The sequence below is a fragment of the Ips typographus genome, linkage group LG7 (assembly GCF_016097725.1).
Source record: "Ips typographus isolate SLU linkage group LG7, UJ_Ityp_2.0, whole genome shotgun sequence".
Lineage (NCBI taxonomy): Eukaryota > Metazoa > Arthropoda > Insecta > Coleoptera > Curculionidae > Ips > Ips typographus.
This window is the reverse complement of record NC_138428.1, coordinates 4,471,631-4,497,138: the sequence shown is the minus strand read 5'-3', so window position 1 is coordinate 4,497,138 and position 25,508 is coordinate 4,471,631. Positions and strand designations below refer to the sequence as shown.

General features: G+C 35.2%; 2 protein-coding genes across 4 annotated transcripts in view; one reads left to right on the top strand and one right to left on the bottom strand.

Moving 5' to 3' along the window:
- Pka-R1 (protein kinase, cAMP-dependent, regulatory subunit type 1) overlaps nt 1–25,394 on the bottom strand; it is a 28,446-nt gene extending 3,052 nt beyond the window's left edge. Inside the window, exons 1-2 of one of the 3 annotated variants that reach the window (XM_081983640.1) lie at nt 25,090–25,394; nt 1,252–1,407 (exon numbers count right to left, since the gene is read on the bottom strand). In XM_081983640.1, the coding sequence (XP_081839766.1) occupies nt 1,252–1,407; nt 25,090–25,254 (321 nt within the window). In that variant the 5' untranslated portion in view covers nt 25,255–25,394. Of the gene's footprint in view, nt 1–1,251; nt 1,408–4,815; nt 5,065–8,640; nt 8,782–25,089 lie in introns of those variants that run through there. The other 2 variants (XM_081983642.1, XM_081983641.1) reach the window with 2 other exon arrangements.
- On the top strand, nt 13,690–23,037 carry LOC145731729 (uncharacterized). Its single transcript, XM_081983645.1, has 6 exons — nt 13,690–13,881; nt 19,344–19,568; nt 19,621–19,747; nt 19,799–19,963; nt 21,226–21,472; nt 21,524–23,037. The coding sequence occupies exons 1-6, from the start codon at nt 13,728–13,730 to the stop codon at nt 21,677–21,679; spliced, it is 1,074 nt and encodes a 357-aa protein (XP_081839771.1). The 5' UTR covers nt 13,690–13,727; the 3' UTR covers nt 21,680–23,037.
- Nucleotides 25,395–25,508: the final 114 nt, after the last annotated feature.

Here is a 25,508-nt window from a genome sequence, read left to right as displayed (position 1 = left end):
TAGCAAAGTATGATGGATGTGCGGTTTATAGGTTAAAAGTACCATTCACCATTCCTGTAGTTGTAACGTAACTCATCAGTCCGAAGAGTTTCAGAAATCTTCTCTTTGCTCCAACTTGTGTCTGTCCCAAAAACGTGATATTTGACTCTTTACAGTGCCTTGTGAAGAAAAGTTTAATCCTTTTTAGTTGGTTGTCTTGGTCCAATCTGTATACCAAATGGTTCTTCATCATCAGCCTCATTTCTTTACTGGATAATAAAGTGGATAACTTTCAGACTATAAGTTAAATAATATGCTTCAACATATCATATGTATTTATTATACCTATTTACAACATAAAAGTTAACAAATCAAATTAAAGTTTCCTAAATATTTCAAAAATCGCTTATTACTTTTTAACCGATCTGAATTACCACAACATTAATTACCATGACTGTTTAAGTGCTTACGTCTTCAAATTTTTGATATTTACATATTTCCACCGTTCTTGAGTAATATTTAATTTCCTCTGGTCACTAATACTCGGAGATATTTACCAATACCAACACGATAAATAAAAAGTTTAAAAATGTACTAAAACATGCTTGTTAATGTCAATCAAACAATTAGTTTTGCTTGTGTAAAAATTGGTAATTTTATAAAAGAACCTTGCCATTTAACAAAAACAGCAGATAACAAACTTGGTACACCTTTTGCAATGTGTGGCTAAATGTCAGAGCATTAGAAAAATAGTTTTTAACAATTTGAATTTGCTAGTTTATTTACAAAAAAGAAGGTTTTTCTGGTAATTTAAAGGAAAATGCGTAAATAAATTCAAATCGACGGTTTTGCCGCGTACCTATATGACGTAGACGACTTTCAGCAGTTTTATTGGCCTGTCTGATGGTTGACAGCATCTTTCGATCAGCTGATTTATAACCTCAAAGTCAGATCACTGGACAAAAAGCAGTTTGATATCAATTTGACATAATGTCTTTAGTCTAGTGTTATTCATCATCGCACCTAATTGGTTCAAAACCGTCTACGTCATATCTAGCAGGCGTTTTAAATGTTACTATGAAATTTCAATCTTTTTATTTAATTCTTGTTATGTTAGACTTAGTATTTTGAAAAATAAAAAAAATATGTGGAATGAGCCCATTGATAAGTCTACAGAAAAGCAGCTTTCAGCTTGCTGCTTTTTCTGGACCAATCACAAACTAACCACTGTGGTGACATTGCTGACACTTACGCATAAAAGTGGAAATTTACCTTTTTGACATAACTAGTGGCATCTTCCTCGCTTACAGGTTCGGCGGATATACCTCCTCTCCTTCTAACTGGTCCTTGGGCATGCGTGGGTAACGGCGACAAGTCTTCGGTGTCTTCTGGTGACTGCGCCTGGTTTTTAGCGTCGAGCGCTTGTTCCTGTGATAAAGAAATTATTAAATTAGTACATGCGACAACGGTTGGAAAAGCACGCAACAAGTAATGCGGGGCAGCATTCAAAGGGGCTATTTTTAGCCTCCACCCTGGGATTAAATTACCGGGGAAGGGGGCATTTTAATTGAGTTATCGCCCCCCCAAAGTCCAGTGGAGCGTGCGAGAGCCGCATATAGGAACAAAAGGGATTTTTAAAGTGTTTTGGATAGGAACGTCATAGAATCTACATTGAACGGAAATTGGTGAAGGTTTGTTTTCTGATAGAATTTATACATCAAAGTCAGCCCCCTAACTAAACACCTGTTTATAGGGGCCTTGAAAACACAAACACACTGAGGTGCGCCGATATTTTGCTAGTGGGTGGAAAACTCGTTACCGGGAATTAAAAGAGGCGGGATACCGGCCAATTTTTTAATTTCCTTAATGCTTGTCGTCTTCACATGCCGTCCTAATCGAATTTCCTTCTCAATTTCCCAGCAGGGGCTTTTTAAAATACGTCCAAAAATAACTATGGGGACTAACATGCCAACCGCCGCGAACGCAATATTAAAATACCAACTGAAATAACGTGCCCTCTTGTTATTTTAGCATTCATAATGAAATCTTTATCGTCTTGGAACATGTTTGTTACTGTGTAAATATGGAAAAAATAGCTATTTAAGACGCAAGTGTACGGTAATGATTATGATGGAGTGCTAGATAGTTTTTCCAATGAACTAAAACTGAGAATTACTTCAAAAGAGATATTTATATCACAGATAAACAAACAAGACCAATTTTAAACCGAACTACTATATTAAAACTAAATATTTGAAATCAGTTTAGTAACCAAACAGATCCATTCAAAACTTTCCAAAATGTCCAAAAATAATTACAAATTCACATGTGCATTATTTGTGCAAATCACTCCTAGTTTGTGATTATTAAAGTTAAAATAACCGTTTTCTTTTTATAAAACAGTATACTTACAAATTAATCAATTGGAAGCTCTGGATTATGCTAAAATAGAAACAATATTTGCTCTAAACTTTACGACACTTAAAATTAACTTTAACAAAAGATTGCTTTAATTTTAGCAAATTTATTACCTCTTGTTATAAGTATGTAACGTCTGCTTATGTAATTAAAATGAAATAGTATAAACCACCTGTTAATTGATTTATTCGGGATGACTGTGGAAGAGCATACCTAAATTGTTCCAGGCATCCAGGAATATGCTTAAATTCGGGAAATATAATAAGGATTTGTTTTGATGTTTTTCAGGACGTTTTAAGCCTCATACACAAATTGGCATTCCACACTGTACTGCAGTTTTCACATAACGATACATAATCTGATTGCTTATGTAATAAGTAATAGGAAGCTATACCATTACATTTGATTTTTTCGAGATATCTAAGATAAAAGTGCAATTTTTGTAAAAACGCCCTCTATCAAAAAGACCGAAAACTAAATGGAACATTGTTTTGGGACATTCTACATGACAGAAAATGCTCTTTAAAATGGCGCTTTTTCGGGATATTTCATTTCTTGTAAAGCCAACTTTGGACTACTCCCACCACTTTATTTGAAGAAATAATATAAGTTAAATAGGAAAATTCTTTGTAGAGAATAGGGGATTACTTTTATGATTACCTTTCCATTTAAATTGTAATTGAGTTTTTGGACATTTTTTATTATAGTGATATCGAAACGCCCCTTAGCGGTTGATTTAAAAAGCTGAAAATGATTTCCAGCATCTCTTGGTCACATTTACTTATAAAAAAATGTTCCTAGCCATACTAGGTATAGTTTTCGAGAAACAGCCGCGTGCACGTTTTGTTGGGACACCCTGTACAAGTGGCTCCTTCTAAACTGTATAGTAAAAATCAAATCCGGGTTACTTACCGTACAAACTATAGACCTCCTAGCCCTTAGCTGAGTGTTGACATAACCAAAATTGACTTTTTGACACTCCGTACAGGGTGTCCGGATTTAGTGTGTTTTAACAGAAAAACCACATTTTGATGAGCTAGATTTTTGAAAACGGATTAATAGCAAAAACCCTATTTCGATATCTTGTCAGTTTGCGGCGCTAGAGGGCGTTTTTCGCCCATTTTGAAAACTTCACAACTTTTTTGTTTATTAAAATATCAGAGTGAAACACAAACATTCTTAAGTCACTTTTTCGATGTGATTCCAGTGGCGTTCTTAGTTTTTTGCTACTGCCTTCCGTTATGAGAGAAGTTTTAAGATTTTAATAAACAAAAAAGTTTTGAAGAGTTTTCAAAATGGGCGAAGTTCGAAAAACGCCTTCTAGCTCCGCAAACTGACAAGATATCGAAATACGGTTTTTACCATTAATATTTTCTCAAAAATCGACCTCTAGACATGTATACTAGTTTCTTCCTATCTAGACGGAAAATTGGCTTTTCCTGTCGAAACACTCTAAATCCAGACAACCTTGTATATCTCCGACTATTAAACTAAACAGCTATTTCAATAACCCAGATATTCAAATACACTATAAATTGCAAATTTCCATGCTGCCTGAAACATCAAATAATAATAATAATACAAGTGTTGTCACAGCAATGCAGTAGCTATTTTTGTAATATTATTACTTAATGAGTTTTTCCTTGTTTTCCAGTGAAAACAAACCATAAAAAGCAAGAATAATTCCACTATTATGTATTATGTAAAAAATAGAAAATTGAAAAGGTAAACTCGACATAAGTTGCTACCGCCTACAACGCCAATGACATTGAAAATGATATTGTGATGATGTTATTCCCGCACTTCAAGCTCATTAATCCCTCTGACGTTATATGACCCTAATTTAGCTACTGTCAACAAAGCTGATCACTAGTGCATTATTGAGTGATCATAGACAGGTGTAATTTAATTAAGAATATAAATCAGTTGATCCATATACTAGCAGATACAGTAATGCTAAGGATTAGTGTGTTTTTTTCTTTGATTTTTTTGGTTTTACCTGAAACCGGTACTATAAAACCTGAGAAGATTAAAAACTGTCAGAACTTTTATATCACAGAACGAGCGTCATTGAGAAAGTTCCTACACCTGCGTTCATCAATCTCATCTCGTCGAAATTATTTTTAAATGTGTCGTTTAGCAATTTTTAGCAGGAACAAACTTGATATTTTGGCAACACCCGCACGTGTGCCCATTTGTGCTTTTTTTTTAAATAATGTCATTTGGTTTGCCTTTGGAAGGAAATTATATAAACGATACAAAAGAAAAAATAGCATACAACGAGTTTTGGCCGCAATCCAATTGGGCTTAGATTCAATCAGGTTTCACTTAACTTTACCCGCAATTTTTCCCGACCTTTACGTGCTTTCTCGTTATTGACCTTTTTTAGCGAGGCACTTAATTAAAAACACTAAATACCTGCAGCTGCTGATAGTAGAAGTAATAGTATTGCTGTTGCTGCTGCTGCTGCTGAAGGCTCAGTCCGCTGAAGGCATTGCTCAAATTCATAGTAAAACTATTGACACAGATGAGTTACATTCTAAACTTTGCTGCTGAACAATCAGGAATCTGCTAATCGCCGCTAAAATTTACACGCACACTAACGTCATCTACGTAACGCGAACAATAAATAATAAAAACTATATCTCAATAAAGCACAGGCGAATTAAACTAAACACGCGGTCTGTGCGCTCCTTTTTGACCGATAACGTCGACTCGCCTCTTCTCTGTCTAACTTGTCTCGATACCAAACGATATTCTTATCTTTTTATTATCTTTTAAGATTTTTCATTGTAAATGTCGCAAACGTAACACACACCGTGACGCAAACTATAATCCATTCACCTGACAGACTATTCGCCATTTTTAATACACTCCAAGAGTGGATCGTTTTGTCATCTTTCAACTAATCGCCTCAACGTAACTCATAATATCATCAATTGAGGATTTGAAAATCGCATAAAAAATTATATACTGGGTGTCAGTTAAAACTATACAAATACAAATTGTGCGTTGCAACTGCCATCTGTTAGCTATTTAGTCTAAAAGGAATAGAGATAAGTGTAGGACATATTTATCTAGAAAACTCGTTGTTTTCTGTAGAATTCAAATATGTAATAATAATATATCGATAATTCATTAGATTCAACCAATAGAAGTCAACAAGTTTCATTTTACTTTCTGACTATTGTTAATAACCATTGTTAAGTCCCGTTCAAATAGCGTTTAGTTTCAAAGTAAATTTGTTCTTATTGACATACATTTTGGAAAATTTAACTCTCAATTTTGGGAGAACAGAAACATGTACTAGTTAACCACTAGTTTTAACTGAACTGTGTAAAACATATGATATATAGGGGGATAGTCTTTATTTTCTACGCTCACTGGATATTATTCAAAATTGACAAAAATGTCTACTTAGGTTATTGTATTTTTTACTTTAAAATGGTTCAAAAGGATTCAAATCTGGTCATCTGTGAGGTTTTCGAGTTAATTTGTAACCGGATTGTTGGACTAATGTTTACTGGCGTTCAATTTTTTAGACTATAAATAGTGTAAAACTGATCATTCAGTTCAAACTTTTTTTTATTCAATTAAACACTGGTTACAGTCCAAATTTTTGATCAAGACTTATATTGTAGCATTTAATGCAAAAATTGTTTAATTTTATCAACGAAGAGTATCTGAAACTTAATTTTTACTATAAAAAATACTTAAAATTCGATTTTTCAGTCTTAAAGCACAGTGAAGCACCTAGAAGTCAATTTAACACTAACAAAGCGTAAAATGGCATGTTTAAGCGTATGGAAAATGTAAAAATAGTTTTTTAAGTCTGCTATGTCAAAAACTTGATGAAGATAACCCTGAAACTCGATTTTCCAAGATGAAAGCAGTTTTAAAGCCCTAAAAATAGTCCAGAGTAAAATATTGAAATGTATTTTCAAATTATGAAAATTTACTTCAAATGCAAATTTTAAGCTTTTGATGTCACTTTTCATTGGTTCAGAGTAAATTTACTGGTTAATAAGTCAATTTTCAAAACTAAAGTCTTTTAATTGGTCCGGAAACTATGAAAACTGGCTACAAAGACATTTTTTAAGCTTCTTAGGTCAATTTTCACCGTTTTCAAGACAATTCTTAAGTTGGGTTGGGTTGGTTTTGGGTCTTTGAACGTAATAACTCAATTATCTAGTAAACAAAGTTTCAAATCAGAATTTTATAAAAGATACTTATTTTGTTAAATTGAACAAGTAAAGTAAAAAAATTGAAATTTTTGAAAAATATCCAGTGACGTAGAGAATAAGGTAGAAAAATTAACAGACTGAGACAGTTTCGACAAACGTCATTAACATCACCTAATGAGTATTAATTTCATATGTATTTGTTCCAAATTTGATTAAAATTGCTCCAGCTGTTTGACAGTTATGACAAGAAACCGATTTTATAAACTGAACTTTTATGGACTGTATTTTCCTTGAGAAGCATTTTTTATGAAAATGACATCATGTATGTTAACTTATTTTTTGATGGGCTATCGAATGGTGAATTATTGACATTTAAAACTGGACCACCCTGTACATAGGCCTATTTTTTTACGGTCATCTCCTGCCAAGTTATTTGAATCCATTATATACAAATATGTTTATAGTTTTGTACACAACAAAATCAGTGTACACCAGCATGTCAGAAAATCTACACCTACAAATTTGTGTAATATTACTCAATACATTGCTGAAAATTTGGATAACAAATGGCAGGTCGATGTGATTTACACTGATTTTACAAAAACCTTTGATAAGGTGTCACATTCTATCCTGTTGTACAAATTGAAGAACGAATTTGGCTTTCATGGGAATTTGGTAACATTTTTTCACTCATATTTAATATTGGTGAGGTTACAACTTGGTGAGGTTACAAATTGTAGAGTATTGATGTTTGCTGCAACTTAACTAAATTACATAAATGGACTTAATATTAATATTAATGTTAGCAAGTGTCCTTCAGTTTTTTAAAAAAATGAGCCTAATAAACTTCACCTACAAAATAGAGACGAAACACCGATGGCTCAAGTTTTAGAGATGCGGGATCTGGGAGTGACTTTTGATTCTCAGTTAACATTTAGCTCTCATATGCACGAAATAACAAATAAATCGTTAAAAATGTATGGCTTTATAGTAAGGAACAGTAAATTATTTCATATGTAAGACCAATATTAGAATATTGTTCAATTATATGGAGTCCATCAATGATAAATACACCATCGAAAGAGAACAAAATAGATTCTTAAAATATTATAACGAAACTGGTAGGTTTGAAATTTTCCCAAATGTTATGGAAATACACAATTTTAAACCTCCCTAGAAAATCGTAGAAAAATCCCATTCATTTTCTTCCTGTATAAACTGATAAACAATTTTATAAGTGATTCTGAAAATCAGGATAATATTGATATATTTAGTGTAGGCTTGAATTCATTTAAAAGAAGAACAAATGAATTCATTTAATTTAATTAGTTTAAATTACTAGTAGGTATAGATAGACAGTAGTTAAAACAAATGTAGATTTTTCTTTTTCCTACTCTGTAATTAGATATTTATATCTGTAGAGTTTGTAGTAAATAAATAAATTAATAAAACGAGCTTTTAAATACCCTTCGGGCGAGTTAGTTTATCATTACTGCGAGTTATAAGGTAAATCTTCAAATAAAATTTTGATTCTCATCACTCTTGTTACCTATCATTTTCAGTTGGTCGGTTCAATTTTCGTCAATAATAGAAGGCATTTTTAACCAATATTAAAAGGCCGATACACACCACGCGAAAACGATTTATCACGCCATTGAAGCCATCTAACTGACAGCAAAATCATTACCGTCCCACTATTTTTATGAAAAAATAAATAAATAAACAAACAAAATTGCGATTCGCCTACGGCGAATTTCCTGCAAGAGTCACCTTAATAATTGTAATCGCCAAAACACGGAAACAATCACTATACGATAATGGCTGTAACATCGTGCAAGAATTCAATTGTTTCGTGTAAATAGTCTGATTAAGCAAATGAAGCACGATGGAGCGCCCCTGACAAAGTAAATCCTTATTCCACAAAAAAAAAAAAATGGGGAGACAGTTCAAAAATAGACACTGGAGGCCTGGAAAGGTCTCATAAATGTTTGATTCCCTAAGGAGTTCAAATGGGGGGTGAAAGTTTCCAAACTACCCCCATCACATTTACACAGTTTACCTGAGGCATTTTATCTTGATTACTGCAAGCACACCATTCAAATCAGCTTCAAGATATTTTTTTCCTAACTTTCAAACTGTTTCTCTATAATTGAGTTTTGTTGGCTCGGTTTTCGGACGAGTTTATAAATATAAAAAAAAGTTAAGCGGACGATAGACGCGTGCTTGACCCGAAGCGTTTTGCGCCAAAGTCCCGACTGCCGTGCCCGCCGCCGCCAAACTGCTGCCCAGGCGGCGGAGAAAGTGCTTGGAATTGTTTCTTTCCTTCTTGTTTTTGCAATTTGTGTGGGCTCTTTACGTTTAAGTGGGCTGAACAAACCAAAATCGACAACCAACAATGAAAAAAAAGTAAAGTTTAAGCAAACGCCAAATGAAGCTACAAAGTTTTAGTTGTCAAACAGTTATCTTCAGTTAGAACTACAGAACGCTTTATAGATGCCTTGTGTTCTCTATATCAGTCTATAAGCTGGAAAATGGGTATAAAAATGTTTAGAAGATATGTGAAGGTGTATGTGTGTGGTTGTAAAAGATGTAACATGTAATATAAAAAATGTTATTGATCGAAATACAGAATAGAAACCGGATCGGATTATCTGGATCTTACCAACTTATTAGTCTAACTAAATGCTTAGGCAATCATTATGGTATAATCAAAATAGGATATTAAAATCTCCTTATCATCAGGGGGTAATTTTTTCCATTTTTTGTTATTGCTATAAAAATAATCTCATTATCAACTATTTCTGAGAAGATTATCTTTCAGTTCTTATCGCAGATATTAAATGGCAATTCTTGGCATTATAGAAAAGGCATATGACTCTAGTGACCAAAACAATGCAAAGATTCCAATTATATAACGTTCTACTGTCATCCATCATTTGACTTGATTATGTCTTTTCTGCATCATATAATTTGCTATGACCTAGATAATTTATAGTGGATCGTAAATAGTCCAACAATATACAATGATTCTGGCAATTAAATGCAAAACATTTTCCTCCAATCAAGGGAACTTTTCTACAATTCTAAATATTAACTTCTGGACGTAAAATTCTTGGACAATCATAACATTGAAGACAAAGTTTGCTCATAATTGTCTAAGAACAATTTGATCAACATCGATGAGCTTCAGCAGGTTCTGACTATTAACTCCTTATAACTTAATGAAGGCATGTTACTGATAATGACTGCTAAAATAAATAAAAAAGATATTGATGATTGTCTACCATTCGTTTGTATCAAAAGCTAAAGTGAGCAGGACATTTGAAATTTGCCTAATGCAGTCATCATTCATTTCATATTGTTTGTTGTGTCAAATCCATGATGTTAATGTGCCCAAATTACTGCCTGTGTGAAATTGATGTTTTATTTTCCTGGTTTTTTCATAAATAAGGAAAAAGTTATTTTTTCATTTCGACTTTGGTGATATCTGAATATGGATCTTCATCTTTTCCTGTGCATTAAAAAGAGGAATTGGAGGAAACTGGTCACTATCGATGTTCCATTCTAGAAGAAACAAATCGTTTGATTTTAGTGATTGTACATCAAAACTACATACACCTATACTGTCCCCTAGTAAAAACCAAACTTCTTCATTAATTCAGGCTAAATAATTGAGACAAAAATAAACAACCTATAATTTTAGAAAATAAATACTATTATAAGACCATAAGGGCCATTTCCCACGCAGAAATAATTCAAACCACCTGAATCAACCATTTTAATTAATATATTGTAACTGTCACTGGGCCATAAGGCCCATTAACAAATAAACGAACCTCATCATGTATTCATTCACAGTTTGATGAGTATTGTAGCAGGTGCGCGAGCGCCATCTAAATTCAACTGCAAGAAATACGGACAGCAATGAGCAAGATTGCTACACTAAGCAGTGTTGCCAACAAGTGATTTCATATCGCACGGAAGTACCAAAATATGCTAAAAATCGGAATTCATCAACTTAATAGAAGATTCTACAAAAAGAGATGAGGTGGCAACCTCTTTTTCTGTTTTATGGCATGAAGTTCATTGAAATCATCTTTTCTGCGCTATTTTTATGCAACTACTTCGAAACCTTAATGCGACCATTTACATTCACTGTGGTCGAACAGAGCATGCATTAGAAACAACTATGCGAATGAACTAAATATTAGCATCATTTTCCACTTTTAATGTTTTTATAATGTCAAAGGCTACTTTACAGGCATAGATCACAGAATATTTAGTATACTGAATATCTCCGATTTTCAGATACTGGATATGAGTAGCCTGGGTAAAAATAGTTTGACGTGAGTGAGTGTTTATGGGTACACGATGACGTAACCGCCAACTACAATGGCTTATTCTATACAATGTTCTACTCACCAACAATACTTATTTACGATAATAGAACTATGTAGGTACTACCTACACTTGAGACTTTTACAAAGTACATAATTCAAGTAGATAAACCCTAAACTTGAATATCAAAAACGGCAAAATGGAGTCGTCGTATGATTTATATTGCGCCGATTGCGAAAGCCTTATTAGTTTTAAAACGACGATATCAAACGAAATCCTTACTGATAGTGTAAAAGGCTTTATTGTGTATTAAGATGATAATTTAATCTGCATTACACATATTAGTTTAGAGACTTTTCATTAATATATTGCAAAAATGTTGATTGACGTTTCATTGTCTCAAAAAGTAAATGTTTTGCAGTAATTGTAGCTGTAAATAATAATGATCCACAGTATTTATATTCCTTGAAACCATTAATAAAGATGGTTTCAAATAGTTGTCTTTAAGTGTTCTGTCTTGGGTCATTACATAATAGCGTACTTAGCTTAACAATTCTACCTGGCTGACATTGGTTAAACCTCTGGCATTTCTAAATGCCTCTAAAGTTGAGAATTTACAGTTATCCTCAAAACAGCGAATTTCTGTTTGTGGAACAACAGAAATCGGAAATGCCTTTTTGATTTTTAAAATTAACATTTTTACATAAACTATGCCTATTGCAACGGTAAGGTATGTGTACTGACAAAGATTAGATACATCACAAATTAATGTATTGTTCATACTTGTGTACTGCGGAATTAATAACTTAATAGTACTGCAAAACTTATCTAGCTTTCAGCTTTTACTCTTACTAGGGGCGATTGCTTCATCCACCGTGTTTTACTTTACAACTGCGGCTTTGAATAGGTTGGAGAACGTGACGCCGATCCATTCTCGTAAGTTTCTCAGCCAGGATATTCTTCTCCTTCCAACAGACCTCCTTCCCACGATCTTTCCCTGGATTATGAGCTGCAGAATCTCATACCTTTGACCTCTCATAACATGTCCGAGGTATTGCAGTTTTCATCATTTCATGTAGGATCTCCACGCCCTTCTCCGTGTATAACCATATCTCAAAGGCGTCCACACCATACAGGAGGACCGGGGGAATACATAGCATTTAAGCATACGAGTTCTTAGGTCCAGGCTCAGATCGCTACTACAGAGCAGCTTCTTCATCCTCATGAAGGAAGCAAGGGCCGATCTTTATCTAAACAATAGTCCACAGAACAGTTGACTTTTGTCCCCAAGTAGTTATAGTTCTCGACTTTGTCTAGCTTTTCGCCTTCCTCATACAAATCGTCATTTGGCACTTCAGTTTTGGTAACAATCATGTATTTGGTCTTCTTAACGTTGAGTGTTCTGATACCATATTCTCGACGATATTCAACATATTTTGAAGGTCGGACTTGTTTTCGGCGAGAAGTGCTGTATCCTCCGCATAGCGCAAATTGTTAACTTGTATTCCACCTTCTTCATTTTCGTGGGCTTTGGTGAACATTTCCTATAAATACAGGTTGAAGAAGAGTGGCGAAAGAACACCACCTTGTCTGACTTTCCACTGCCATAGTTCGGATTGGACGCGGACAGACGCACTTTGGTTTAAATACTCACACAGGTTCACAATTATTTGTATGTCTCTTTTGTCGAGGTTTTTTTGTTTCAGAGCTTCTATTAGTTGTTTGTGTCTCACTTTATCAAATGCTTTGTTATAGTCAATAAAGCAGGTAGACCTTTTGGTTGACGTCAAGATTTTGTAGTCGAACAAGGCTTTCCTCGTGCCACTTCCGTTTCTAAACCTAAACTGAGTATCGGCGATATTTTCTTCCAGCTTCTTATAAATTTTACGGTGGATGACTTTGAAGATCTTTAGTGTGTGGCTCATTAGGCTGATATGGTGTATTTCTTGGCATTCTGCTTCTTAGAAATAGCGACAAACTTAGACCGAAGCCTTTTCTGGTATTATTCCAGTTTCATAGATCTTATTAAACAGGATTGTCACAGGAACTTAAGCACATCTGCTGGTAAATCGTCAGGACCAGGAGTTTTCCCATCGTTTGCTGACTTTATTGCTACTTCCACTTCTTCTTCCAGTTCCCGTCCAGTTTCATTTCGTGACGTTATTTCTTCTCTTTATACGGTTGCTACGTGTTGAATGTTGCGTTGTTCTTGGACCATTTGATTACAACTATGGGTGGGTTTTTGGGTCGTGGACCAAAAATAAAACACAGATTAAACGTATTTTTTCGACGTATCAAGGCTGGTCTCTTCATGAAAAAAAATTTTCAAGCAACAAAATCCAGTCCGGAGTGCAGATCAGAGACGTCCACAGTACACAGTTTTCCTGATGAAGAGGCCAGTCAGCCTTGAAATACATACGATCAATCTGTGTTTTATTTATGGACCACAATCCAAGAACCCACCCATAAATCTACTCTTTGGTCATTAAAAAGGTTTAAATGTATTTCTCTCATAGGGTTTAATATCCAACACAACATTTCCTCCTTCCTCCACCAGAATGTATGATTGTTGCTTCCGATCAGTTCCAGTAAACTCTTTTATCTTTTAGCTCTCTTCCTTAGGTTGGCGGCATCTGTATTTGATAATTGACACTTTGGAGAAAAGTATCGTGGAGAAAATGGGAGAATGGCTCGAGTTGGCAACAACGCAAAAGCCTCGCGCTGTAATGTTCGTATCGGCGATCGTCATTTGTCGCGTTTTCGCAGTCAATCAGTAGCGCTACGTGAGTGCGGTTTACAACATCAAATATGGCGTCGGTCGAGGAACAATCGGTCTCTGTCCCGCCGTCGGAACCAAAAGGCATTCCCAAATCGAAACGGAAACTACAAAAACACCTGCGCAGCGCCGGTTTGGCGTACGTGTCCAGGACGGGCAAACTGATACCCGCTAAAAAAGTGTCAGGTAAGTTTTCCGCCCCGAAAACCCGTGCCGTAAAAACGGTGTGCGAAAATCTAGATAGTGCCCTAGCAACAGGCGGTGTGAGTCATCGCGATGTGCCCGATTTTTTCGCCACGTAGGCCCTATTCCAGATTGTCGTGAGGCCACTCTGGATGATCCGCGGGCTAATCAAAACAAAACAAGGCGTGCTAACCTCACTTCTTGGAATCGCTGCACTTGTAGAGCGGAATATCAGCAGCGAAGGAAAAAATCGGCCGACCTTAGTATCTAGGTCACACGGTCGCAACGGCCTTGTAACGCGCTCGAGGCGCACGTGGAAAACAGGTTTCTGTGGCGTTGTTTTAGAGCCGTTTTTCCACGGAAAACGAGTCATTCGATAATCGTACGGACGTCGATGATTAGATGCTCGTGCGAGTTATTGCGAACGCGGAACGGCCGTTTTTCTTTTGTTTTGTTTCACTCAATTGCGTCAGCTGATCAGCAGGATTTCCCGCTCGCATCTATTCTGTTTCCCACTTTTGGTTGTTTTGTTAGTTGTGCGTCCGTTTAAGCTAGATAAAGGCGTCAAAGGTCCGTGACGTCAGGGAAAAAATATGAAAGCCCGGACCATCAAGGCCTTCTCGAAATCGGCGGTCGGGCGGTAATTGTTGCCCGTCGATCGTCGTTTGTTTTTCAGGTTTCGATGGGGCCAAAGGCGATTTCTCGACGGCGCAAAAGCGGCCACGACGGCTCAAGGCGATTATTTTGAAATCGCTCGAGAGAACTTACGACGCACTTTGCTGCTAGAATTTTTTTTGGTCAGGCCTTTTTTTGAATTTGACACTCAGCCTTGTAACTTTCAACGCGCATAAATTTCAAATCTGACATTCAACTAATCAGCTGATAATCATTCAAGGTTGATAGAGGGAAAAAAAGGTCCGATTTAGCGTACACGTTAATATCGGCGGTCTGCGACGACTCTCCAATCGTTAGAAAAGGCGATAATGTAAAAACAAATGACGGTGCGCCTCGTGACGTCAGCGAGTGGTTTGAGGGCCGATCCGCTCGTGTGGAATTTTCGGTTTTATCGGGCCGAATTGCGCCGTCGTTGTTCATTTGTTTTAATATTTCATTTGCGTCGACGGCGCCATTTTGACTTCTCGACCAAAATCAAATAGTGACCAAACCTTGTTTCTTACCCACAAACGTGAGTAATACACGCTAAACATTGAAATGTTCCAACCAAATCAAAATCAAAACGACCAGTGTTGCCAATATTTCAAAATTTACATTATATGTTTATTAGTCCTCAATCTCAAACTGCGATAGGCGTTTTGGAAAATGCATTTTATCAGCAAAAAAATGACTGAAGGTCTAATTTTACAACTATAGTATTATCAAGAATTATTACTTGAACACTAATATGTTTGTTAGAAATCGAACATTCATTAGTGACTTAATGCAGATTAAATGTTTTGCATAGAAAGTGATGTCATGTTGTCAATTCAACCAATTAATGTGTAGGTAATAGTGGTAGTAGGGTGTAATAGTGCTTCAGGTTCACCCTGTAAAAACCTAAAGCATAAAGCAATTATAACAACATTAAATGCCCATTTTTAGCTGTTTTCTAAAAGAAAAAAACGACATTTCATTTTTGGCGCGCCATTATTCCGTCTTTCTTTAACCGATCGCTGTCAAAAAAATGTCATTCAAAAGACCAAACATTTGTATGCAAAAAGTCCTATAATAGCAAAAGAAAATATGAACATTATCACTGTATCTATCTAAACCATACATATGACTTGATGTTTCCAACATAACATGCTAACTTATTTACACTTTTAAAAAAACAACTAATCAAACCCTTTTTTAAAACAAATGTGCAGGAATAATGCTAGAAAATGTTGAAACAAATCAATGGACCAGACAAACCACAGTCAATGAATTAATAAAAAAATGGTCATAAGCTGGTAAAACTCCTGTTCGACCACTTTAAGTCTTTAAATTAACATTTTGACGGGACAATTCTGGCTACAAACCTGGTAATGGCAAACTCTGTTTCCTTTGGAAAAATTAAAGAAGGTAAAGAAAAAACAGTGTGTCCAGGATAAGGAGGGCCACTATGGGGATCTTGGAAATGGTTAGAGTATATAACAGTCCTATTGCGACATTTTAAAACCTTTTGCAACCTTTTTGGACCTCCTGCAACATATTTGGGAATTCTGGAATGTTCTTAGACCCTTTGCAATATCTCTAAATGTTTTTAAAGACTTTCAGACCTTTGGCTACATTTTGATACTTTCTGCAACATTTCTGAACCTTTTTGCAACAATTTTTAGCGTTTTTGAAGACTTGCAGACTTTGAAGAACTTTATTTATAATTAGCCTAGCTTTTCGAAAAATGCTTAAATTATGTTGCAAAGTATTGACAGATGTTACAACTGCAAAATGGTCAGGAAATTAGTAGTAAACTATTTGAAGACAATTTTAAAGTCAAAAGCATTAGCTAACATGTCTAGAATTTTTTGCAATATTTCTAGGCGTATTTGAAGAACATTTTTAGAGATTCTGGAACATTTTTATGACTTTTTAAGAATTTTTAGATGTTTAGTTTTAGGTCTTTTGTCGATCTTGTGTTTTGTTTCAGACTTTTTCTACAATCTTTAGGTCGGTAAATTTAACACCTACTATAACATTTTTAGACGTTTTTGAAAATACTTAAATCTTTTTCAACATATCTAGGCTTTTTTAAGGATTTCTATACCTTTTCGAACATTCTTGAAGTTTCTAAAACATTTCCAAGCCCTTGTAAAGGTTTTTAGATCTTTTGCAAATAATTAAATGCCGTCATTGTTTTTTAATATCAAATTCTGAAAGCCCTTTTCATTCCAAATTCAATGATGTATGATACTTAACGGTTTAAATGGGTTGGTAATTGTTTAGGTTATTTAAATAGTTATTATTAAAAATATAATAAATAATAATAAAAAAGTTTTCTCCAATTCCAAAGAAAAAAGAAAAAAAAAGTATTATACATTAATGAATTTCTGGGACTTTCAAAATCTAACACAAAAACATCAGGACCATATTTAAAAAAATGAAGTTTATGATGGTTTTGCCAATACAAAACGTCGGAATGAAAAACTGATAATGCCATTTAAAATAGCTTTAAAAGTTGCTGTGGAGAAGTGTCATTCGTCGTTTTGGTCTAGGTCCAATATTAACGTCAAAAACAAATAAAACGTAAAACCAAAAAATTCAATTTTTTCAAAATATCTCAAAAACTGAAAGAAAAGTATATCTTTTCTTCTTCAATTTAACCAAATCTGTATCTCCAACCGTTTTCAAGATTCCCATAGTGGCCGTCCTTATCCTGGACACACTGTATACATCATAACATAAAAAGTAACTTTTAATAACTTTGAATTCGTTCGACTAATTTTTCTCTCAGATTGGCTCATAACCATACAATTTATAAAACAGCTTAAACAATTCAAACATACCTTAGTAAAATGTTGATAACCCAACACAATACAGGGCGTTAATAGTAAGATATTCTTATCAAGCAATAATTCAGTTTGATTAGATTAGGCCTGGTTGTTTCGTTCTCTTTGGTAAGGTTATAAAAATACTAAAAGCCATTTTGGATTATTTAAGATAAGTCCACATGTGCAGCATTTGCGACAAATTCAGCACAGAGAGTAGTTTATGATTGGGCAAATATTATTCAACAAAACATGCTGCGATATGAACTAAATATTTGTATAGGGGCTATTATTCCCAAGAAGATGGTAATGAAAATTGAATTATCTGGGATGCTCAAAATGCAGCTATATGGTTACAGAAACCTAACAGACAATAACGTCTACTCTGATTGTGACAACAAAGCTTTTTTAACAGATTCAATATTATTTATAGAAGTTTAGTTTAAGCCTAAGCTGTGCAACCGGTCCTTAGACGTTCACTTTGCAGTACATCTGTAATTGAATAATAATTACCCTTGTAATTACCAGATGATTCAGAGGTTATTTCCTAGTAACGTCCTGAAGGGCATCTTTTAGTAGAATTACCTTAACTGCTTATCATACAAATAATTAAAATAACAGTGCATCTTTCCTAGTCAATTCAAAAATATTTTGAATTACCCAGTAATTCACAAAGTACGAACAGATTTTAGTCACATAATAGATATTAAAATTATTACAATAACCAGTTTTCACTTTTATTACTTGTCCGTACTTCTCTTATTAATTTAAATTGTCTTGTATAAGTCACGAAGGACTTTAAAGTTGCATGATAATTACATTTGCCACAATGACACGGTTTTGCCTTTAAAATTTACATAAAGTCTGTTATCAGACCGCTGTTTTGCATTCAAAGGGCGATGAGTGTTGTGTGTTAGTAGTGCTATTGTAATTGAATGTTATCTATCTTTAGCAGAAACTTCATCATCAGCGTGAAATGTAGTATTGTCACTACAACGGGAAAACTATTGATCTTTTCAGACGATAAACTGCTGACAAGTTGTAACAACCTTCACGAAGTCCTTACACTTTTTGTTGGGACAGTTCAAGCAAGTTTGTTTGTTTAAAAAATCACGTGTGGAGCGATTCCATGGAACGTTTTGGCTCAGTTTAGGACGAGGTACACTCGTTGCCTTAGCCCGATTAACAGAAATAATAACAACAATTTGCGTGTGTACGTTAGAAAAAGGTGCAACGGTCAAATCAGCGCAAAACACGAACGACTTTGAAAAATTGTTTATTTAACATCGCCGTTGAAATATGTTATTGATACATCGACTAGGGGATTAACAAAAACGCCGCACCCCTTTCAACTCTGACCAAACGGGCGCTGTTTGCGGTGGAAAATGAGGTCATTAGGTCTCTGAATAATTAAAAAATGCTTAAGGTCGTTTTTTTCCTTTCCAAAATGGCCGCCGCCGTCGGATCGCGGACGTGGGTTTTCCCCACTTTGGGACCCGTTTAGCGAGCCATCGTCGATTTCGATTGGGTACTGTTGGAAACGCGAAAAGCGGCCTTGAAGTGACTTTTAGGTACGTTGCACACCTAGATCGATCGTAATGCCCGTTTTTAGCGCTCATCAAGCTAGAGTACGACCGTCACGACCTCCGGATCTAAGTCCGTGCGATGAGTAATAAGGGATTGCATCGTAAACCGCACGGATAACATTATGTTTTTGTTACCATCTTAATGACAGTAACGTCCCTCTCATTCTTCACGCCTACTACGCATCGCTGCCACTAAACTAATAGATTTTGCGGGAAAAAAAATCTTATAGTTTTGGTAGGATAGCTTTCACCTTGGCCTGGCGACGACTGGCTTACGTACCAGTACCATTCGGCATTGATCTAAATTAGACAAAGGCCTTTTTCTGCGTGCCCGGACTATCTGGTAACGTCACACCGTTACGCAACTAGCAACCAGTGGCGGACGTCCTCACCAAATTATCTCTCAAATTTTAAGATGAACTATGCCAATGCCCTCACAAATGCGACGAGCTGGTCTCGCTGGAGGCCCGACAAAAACTCTTCGAACACTTTTACGGCTTGGGAGAGGCTGACGCGCAGAACCAGTTCCTCAGAACCAACATGGACCTGAGAGCCAGGCTCAACGTGCCTGAAACCACTGGCAGTGGCCGCCCTCCCAGGAGAATCACCTGCAAATACTTGGTGCCTTTGATGGATGAGAGTAAGTTAGTAATACTTTTGCCAATATTGAAATTACAACCCAAATTATACAGATCGGACTGTTGAGGTGTGCCAGAAAGCTTTTGTAAGTGCCTTTGTGATAACGACCAAACGAGTGAGGCTGCAACGGGAAAAGCTGATAGCCAGCTTGGGACTGAACAGTTACCGTAGTCACAATAGGTTTGTACTCTAAAACATGAACGTCTGTTGACTAAACGTAAATGTTTTTAGGAGTAAAAAAGACAAGGAAACCTTACAGCAACAGATGTTTGCCAGCTTGGACTCAAACGACAACAACAATGATAGCCTCACTCTCAACAATAACACCATCACTTTGACATCTTTGAAGTCCAAGTATAACCTGCCAGATAACTTAAGCCTCACGACTATATCAAGGTAAGTTATCACTCAATTTAATGATCCTCTTCCCTCAAGGTTTAAATTTCTAATCAGATATAAGTATTGCAAAATTGTCATTTAGTGGGAGTCAATAAGGTTGGACTAAAATGTTTCAAGTTCCTAAATGCCCCTACAAACATCTTTAGAGAGTCTGTGACTCTTTATTTTTGTTAAATAAATCTATGCCACAATTTTCCTCCTTCTAATCAAACTATATTTTTCTATTCCCACTTAACAACCACAGTGTGAAACTTAATGGCGATATTTTTTGTTTTGGCTATACTGGAATTACTCTAATACACAAAGGAAAATACTCTAACTTTTCTATGTAAATCACAACTAAATGTAGCCAAAAACAAGGTTTAAAACATTTAGAAACTATATTAACATCAAACCTACAAAGAAATTATGCTGCCTTTTCACCAAATGACAGTCTACAATAACAGAAACCTAACCTTCCAACTTTCAAATAACTGAAATATCTCGTAATAGCATTATTAAAGACATTTAGTATCAGAAACCTTGAACCAGCTAGAAAATAGCCAATGAAAATGTAAGATTTCAGCCTGAAGACCATAAATTTTGAAACGTTTTTCCTCAATGGCAAGGTCTAACCACGATAACAGAAAAAAAATGGTTTGCAAGGTTGCTGAATATACAAGAAGTGTAAATTTACACTCGGTATTGTTAATAGTTTTGAACTTTTATCCGTTATGTCAGATTGCTGGTTGACTAGGATGCAATCGTTTTTTTGACTGTGGTATTTACCGGTGTTTTGTGTTCCGGTGAATGATTTCTTTGTTGTATTCTACTAAAGCAAGAAAATCGCATCAAAAAGGGACAACTGAGTGCTTTTTTTAAAAAGTAAATAAGTTTGTTTTGTGTTTTGATTCTGAATTTGTTTGCATGTGATTAAATAACTAAATCAGTAAACGGCCTACTACCAGAACACTTTATTAAGACAATAATTAAAGATTGAGAGCGCATTATTAACCATTCTAAAGGCAATTCAAATAAGTCAGTTTGTGACCCTAATTTCTGGATTGCCTTTTAAATGTTAAGACAAAATGTTTCTTGTTTATTACATACATGAACCAGAGTATTAACTTAAACCTAGTATTTTGGATATTTTAGAAAATACCAACCAACCTTCATTCATTACTTTAGGTTGTCTTGTCTTCTTCATTTATTCTCACCAATTTCTTCCTCTTACAAACGACAGCAAATAACAAAAAGAGCAAAACGAAAACCTTTTTCAGTGCCTCTCAAAACGGAAACTCCTCGCCTAAACAGCACCAGGACAAATCAGGGGGATACCAATCGCCTGAATTGAACTCGGCTAAGAAACTGGCAAGCATGCTGGGCAAAAAGTCATTGGAACAGCTACGCGAGCTGAACATCACCCTTGAAAGGGACTCGTCCACCAGCTGTTCTGAAGATGACGGTCCCACCTTAAAACAACCGCCTTTGAAAAGATTGAAGAAGCAGAAGGATCCCACTGATGGGGTAAGTTTGGTTACTACTTAAGTTTAGTGTAATGAAACATAAAACTTTTAGTCGGATAATCCCTTGCTGCCTTTTGGATTAGTGATTCCCGATGGAGTAACCATAGCGCCAGTGATGGGCCCCGATCACGATCGGGACATCGCCATAGTGAATAATTTCTTTAATAATCAGCTGTGGAAGCCCGAATACATCGGGGCCTACTCGTGATAGCGCTAGGACTCTCACTTACTCGGTCCAAATCGACTCACGAGTTCGATTAGGGTTAAGCGTCTTAGAGATTTGGGGTGGGTTAGTTGTTTTGTTCGGGATACTTTAAGTATTGTTTCGTCCGTTTAAGGAAAGTGCACTTATTTAGATAGTCATTTTTATATTATTGCTGTATATGTCAGTGTGTAACTGTGGCCTTGGGAGGTTTTTCCCCAAACTAGTGGAGCCTTGTAAGAGCACGGTGTCTACTCAAAAGTTACCTGTATGCTAGTGAAATGCACTCGTACTACTTAAAAGCAAAAAAAAAGATGAATATTTACCTATATTATACAACTATTTTTGTACATATCCAAGTTTTGTAAATAATTTACAAACGAATTTTTGAAAGGGAGAACACTCCCTCAATAGAAATCTTGTCAGTAAAAGATAACCAAAGACAGTCGGGCCCTTAGGAAACACAAGTTTACTCGTAATTACCGTAAAATTGTGATATCAGACCTTATTATGTTAATTTGTTAAATGTTTCATAGTTTTGTTTTTTTCCTTGCATTGACTGTTTCATCATCATATTCGCAGGACTTCAGGCTTGTCCAAAAATATGAAAAAAAGTTGTCCATTGTTGTACCACTTATCTGATTAAATCTGCTGATTTAATCTGTTAAATGGTAGATTTTAAAGGTACAGGGTATTGAAATTGCAAATTGTTTTCATTTTAGAGGGCATGTTAATAGAAATTTAATATTTTTGAACAAGCTATCATGTCCTGAAGTCTTGCGCATATATAATGAAACATCCTGTATATTTCTTTTTTTAACCCTAAAATTATTCTGTATATAACCGAGGGTTTTAATCCCTTAGCGTTGTTAAAGTTTTACTAAAATATATTATGTTGTTTCTGTTACAGATTGTATTGTATATTATATATTTAACTTATTTGTTGGAGCCCCCTTTAAAAGTGTACTTATGTGAGGTTTGGAACTCCCCCCAACAGGACCAAATCCACCTTTATAACCAGTACAAATCAAAGCCTGGGGGGAACTCCGGCCGTTAACGTGTAACTGTGATTGTGATACTATTCATGTAATATCCAATTTCTCTTGTATAGAAAACTACTTGTCTAAATAACCCAACCAAGTACTTAGCTACTCTACATGGCAAAACCAACAATGCAGTTATGTTAGATAGTAAATTTGAAAATTAGGCGTATTTTTTGTTCATCGTATTTTTGTGAAATATTATAGTTTATACAAATAAAATATTATTCAAGCAGAAATACACTTTATAAGTTTAACAGATTCAGATGTATTTTATGATATACTTAATGTTTGTTTTTCCAATAAAAGTCAATTCTCTTTTGATGTTATTGACTATCATTTACTCATACTTATGTCCTAATTATTTACTAAGACTGAATGGAAATAGTTTGGAAGAACAACAGGATAAAATGAAATAACTGGAAAATCAGACTAATGTACATAATGGTAATAAATAAATTTTTGATTCAGTGTACTCACAAGCCATTAAGTTACCACCTGAACACAATAGAAATATTGACAAAAGGCAAACGACAATGTTGCAGTACTAAGAAAAAAAATTCAAGTACCTGTGCTATGCAATTTGCAAGCCCTTAACCTTATCAAGAAATTTCAAAACGCTAAGTGCATAGGACAAATAATTCATCAAACAAAGAAGAAGTTCAAAGAGTGGCACAACAAAACAACCTACTTATAATCAGTTTGATACAGTCACTCACAGATAAAACTACAAAATATTGGCGTGGAAATATTCTATTGTAACAATTGAAGCATTTTATTAAATACTTTCATTTATTGATTTTTTTGTCTAAACGTGTAGGTCATCATAATAATGCATGATAATAAAGGGTTATGGATAATCAAAAGTTACTTCCAAATTGTCCCAGTTTGTGCAGGGAGAAATTTTCCTTAACTTAACTTATTTTGTTGAAGTCAGATATTCAAAGTAACTCATTTGAGATTGGAACCAGAAAGTGGTTAATTCACCTGCTCACCCTTCATTTTATGGGCAAAATTGCTCATCTCCAAAATAAAGCTTATGTGAAGGTCTTACTAAACTTAGGGAGAAATTGAGAAATTTGGTTCAACTGAGACAAATATACAAATTAGTACAAATATAAAAACAGATTTAAAATCCTGAGGAAGAAAAGGTGAATGTTGAAAATAACTTATTTGGGTTTGTCTTAATGTCAGATAATTTTGCACTCATATTTGATTTTCTAGCACTAAATTAACCTGAGAGACTCAATTGATTATATGTTTATACCTACTAGATGATACAATTATACATATTATAACTGATGATGATGATTTTTCCTATATGTAGAACCAAAAGGGACACTTTTTTGCATTTAAATGTTTTTACTAGGCATAGTCAGTAGTCTGTTAAGACATTTTTTTCTTTGGAGGGGATATTTAGAAAAAATCCTGTCATACAGGAGGTCAAACATTTTACAAATTCACAAAATTTTTCAACCACATCTAGTGTATTAAAAAAAAAGATCAGTTGTATTTGGAATCTAATGACACTCAGTATTTACTTACCCCAGTGATCTGTAGGGACATTACACTCCCCCAAAAACACCACACTTTGATAATTCTTGTACTGGGAAGGGACAACACTTGACCCTGTTTCTCTTTTAACCCTGATAGGAAATAAAAAAAAAGATGTGCGCTTAGTTGCCGCCTACCCCAAGGAAATCAATTATCAATGAGATTTAGGGCATTCCAAAAGGAAGGGAAAATTCTAATCAAATATGAGGAGCGGCAACGCCGCCCGGTTACTGGGGCAACCTGGGGTAAGGTTGGGTTACAGATGATGTCAGAGGGATACAGGGGAGATGCTGGAGTTCTGGAGCAAGGATACAGGGGTGGATAACCCAGATTTTTTATTTATTATGGAATTATTCTATTTTAATATCAATAAAGCTGAGCACTTAGTTAAAAAATAATGGGTTTGGATAACGATTACAAAAAAAACACTTTGTAAAATTAAACATAATTATGAACTAAACTAATTTGGTAGTATTTAGAGTCAGTTAGTCATAAATACTACATTCTTTGTTGCTTTTGTTTAGAACAAGTGATTTAAGGGGTTGAGTATAAATAAACAGTTGGTCAAACTGAAGCCACAATGTGAGGATGTGTATATGGCCCTAAATTACCTACTAAATTTGCTGTTAGTTAGCTCTTGTAAATACTTAAACCACCTGCAGTAATGTAAAGAAAACCTGCTTTAAACAAAGTCACGCAAGGCTGTGGCTGGTAAACATTGTTTTATACATAAGAGAAACTAAAGTTTGCAGCTTTTTGTTGCAGGTTTAAGCACCACAAATTAACTAATTATGCCGAAAACTAAAACGTTTCTGCACTTACCCGTTCCAGTTTCTGGAAGTGTTCCCGTAGGAAAGCGATAGGATTCTCGGGACGGTTTACACAAAGCTGGACTATGCAGTCCTTCAGAATTTGCTGAATGTTATGGTGTTGTACGTAGTTTTCGCACTCGCGAAGCGCCTGCTCCTCGTCCATATTGGTGGCCATGGTGATCGCGACGGAATAAACTGGCGAGAGCACCAAAAATATAAGGAATTTGTTGGAATTTACAGAATTTTGGGCCTTTTTTGGGGCTCCCAGTTTATTTTAGGTTCGAGGGGAAACAGATTTTGACAGGTTGACACTCACTTGCCAATCGACAGCAGTTGAAGTGACAGAAAAAAACCATTGATTTGAAAAGTTCATGATCGTAGACATGACAAATTGTAACTAGATTGGTAACGTATTTTTTTAAGACTACA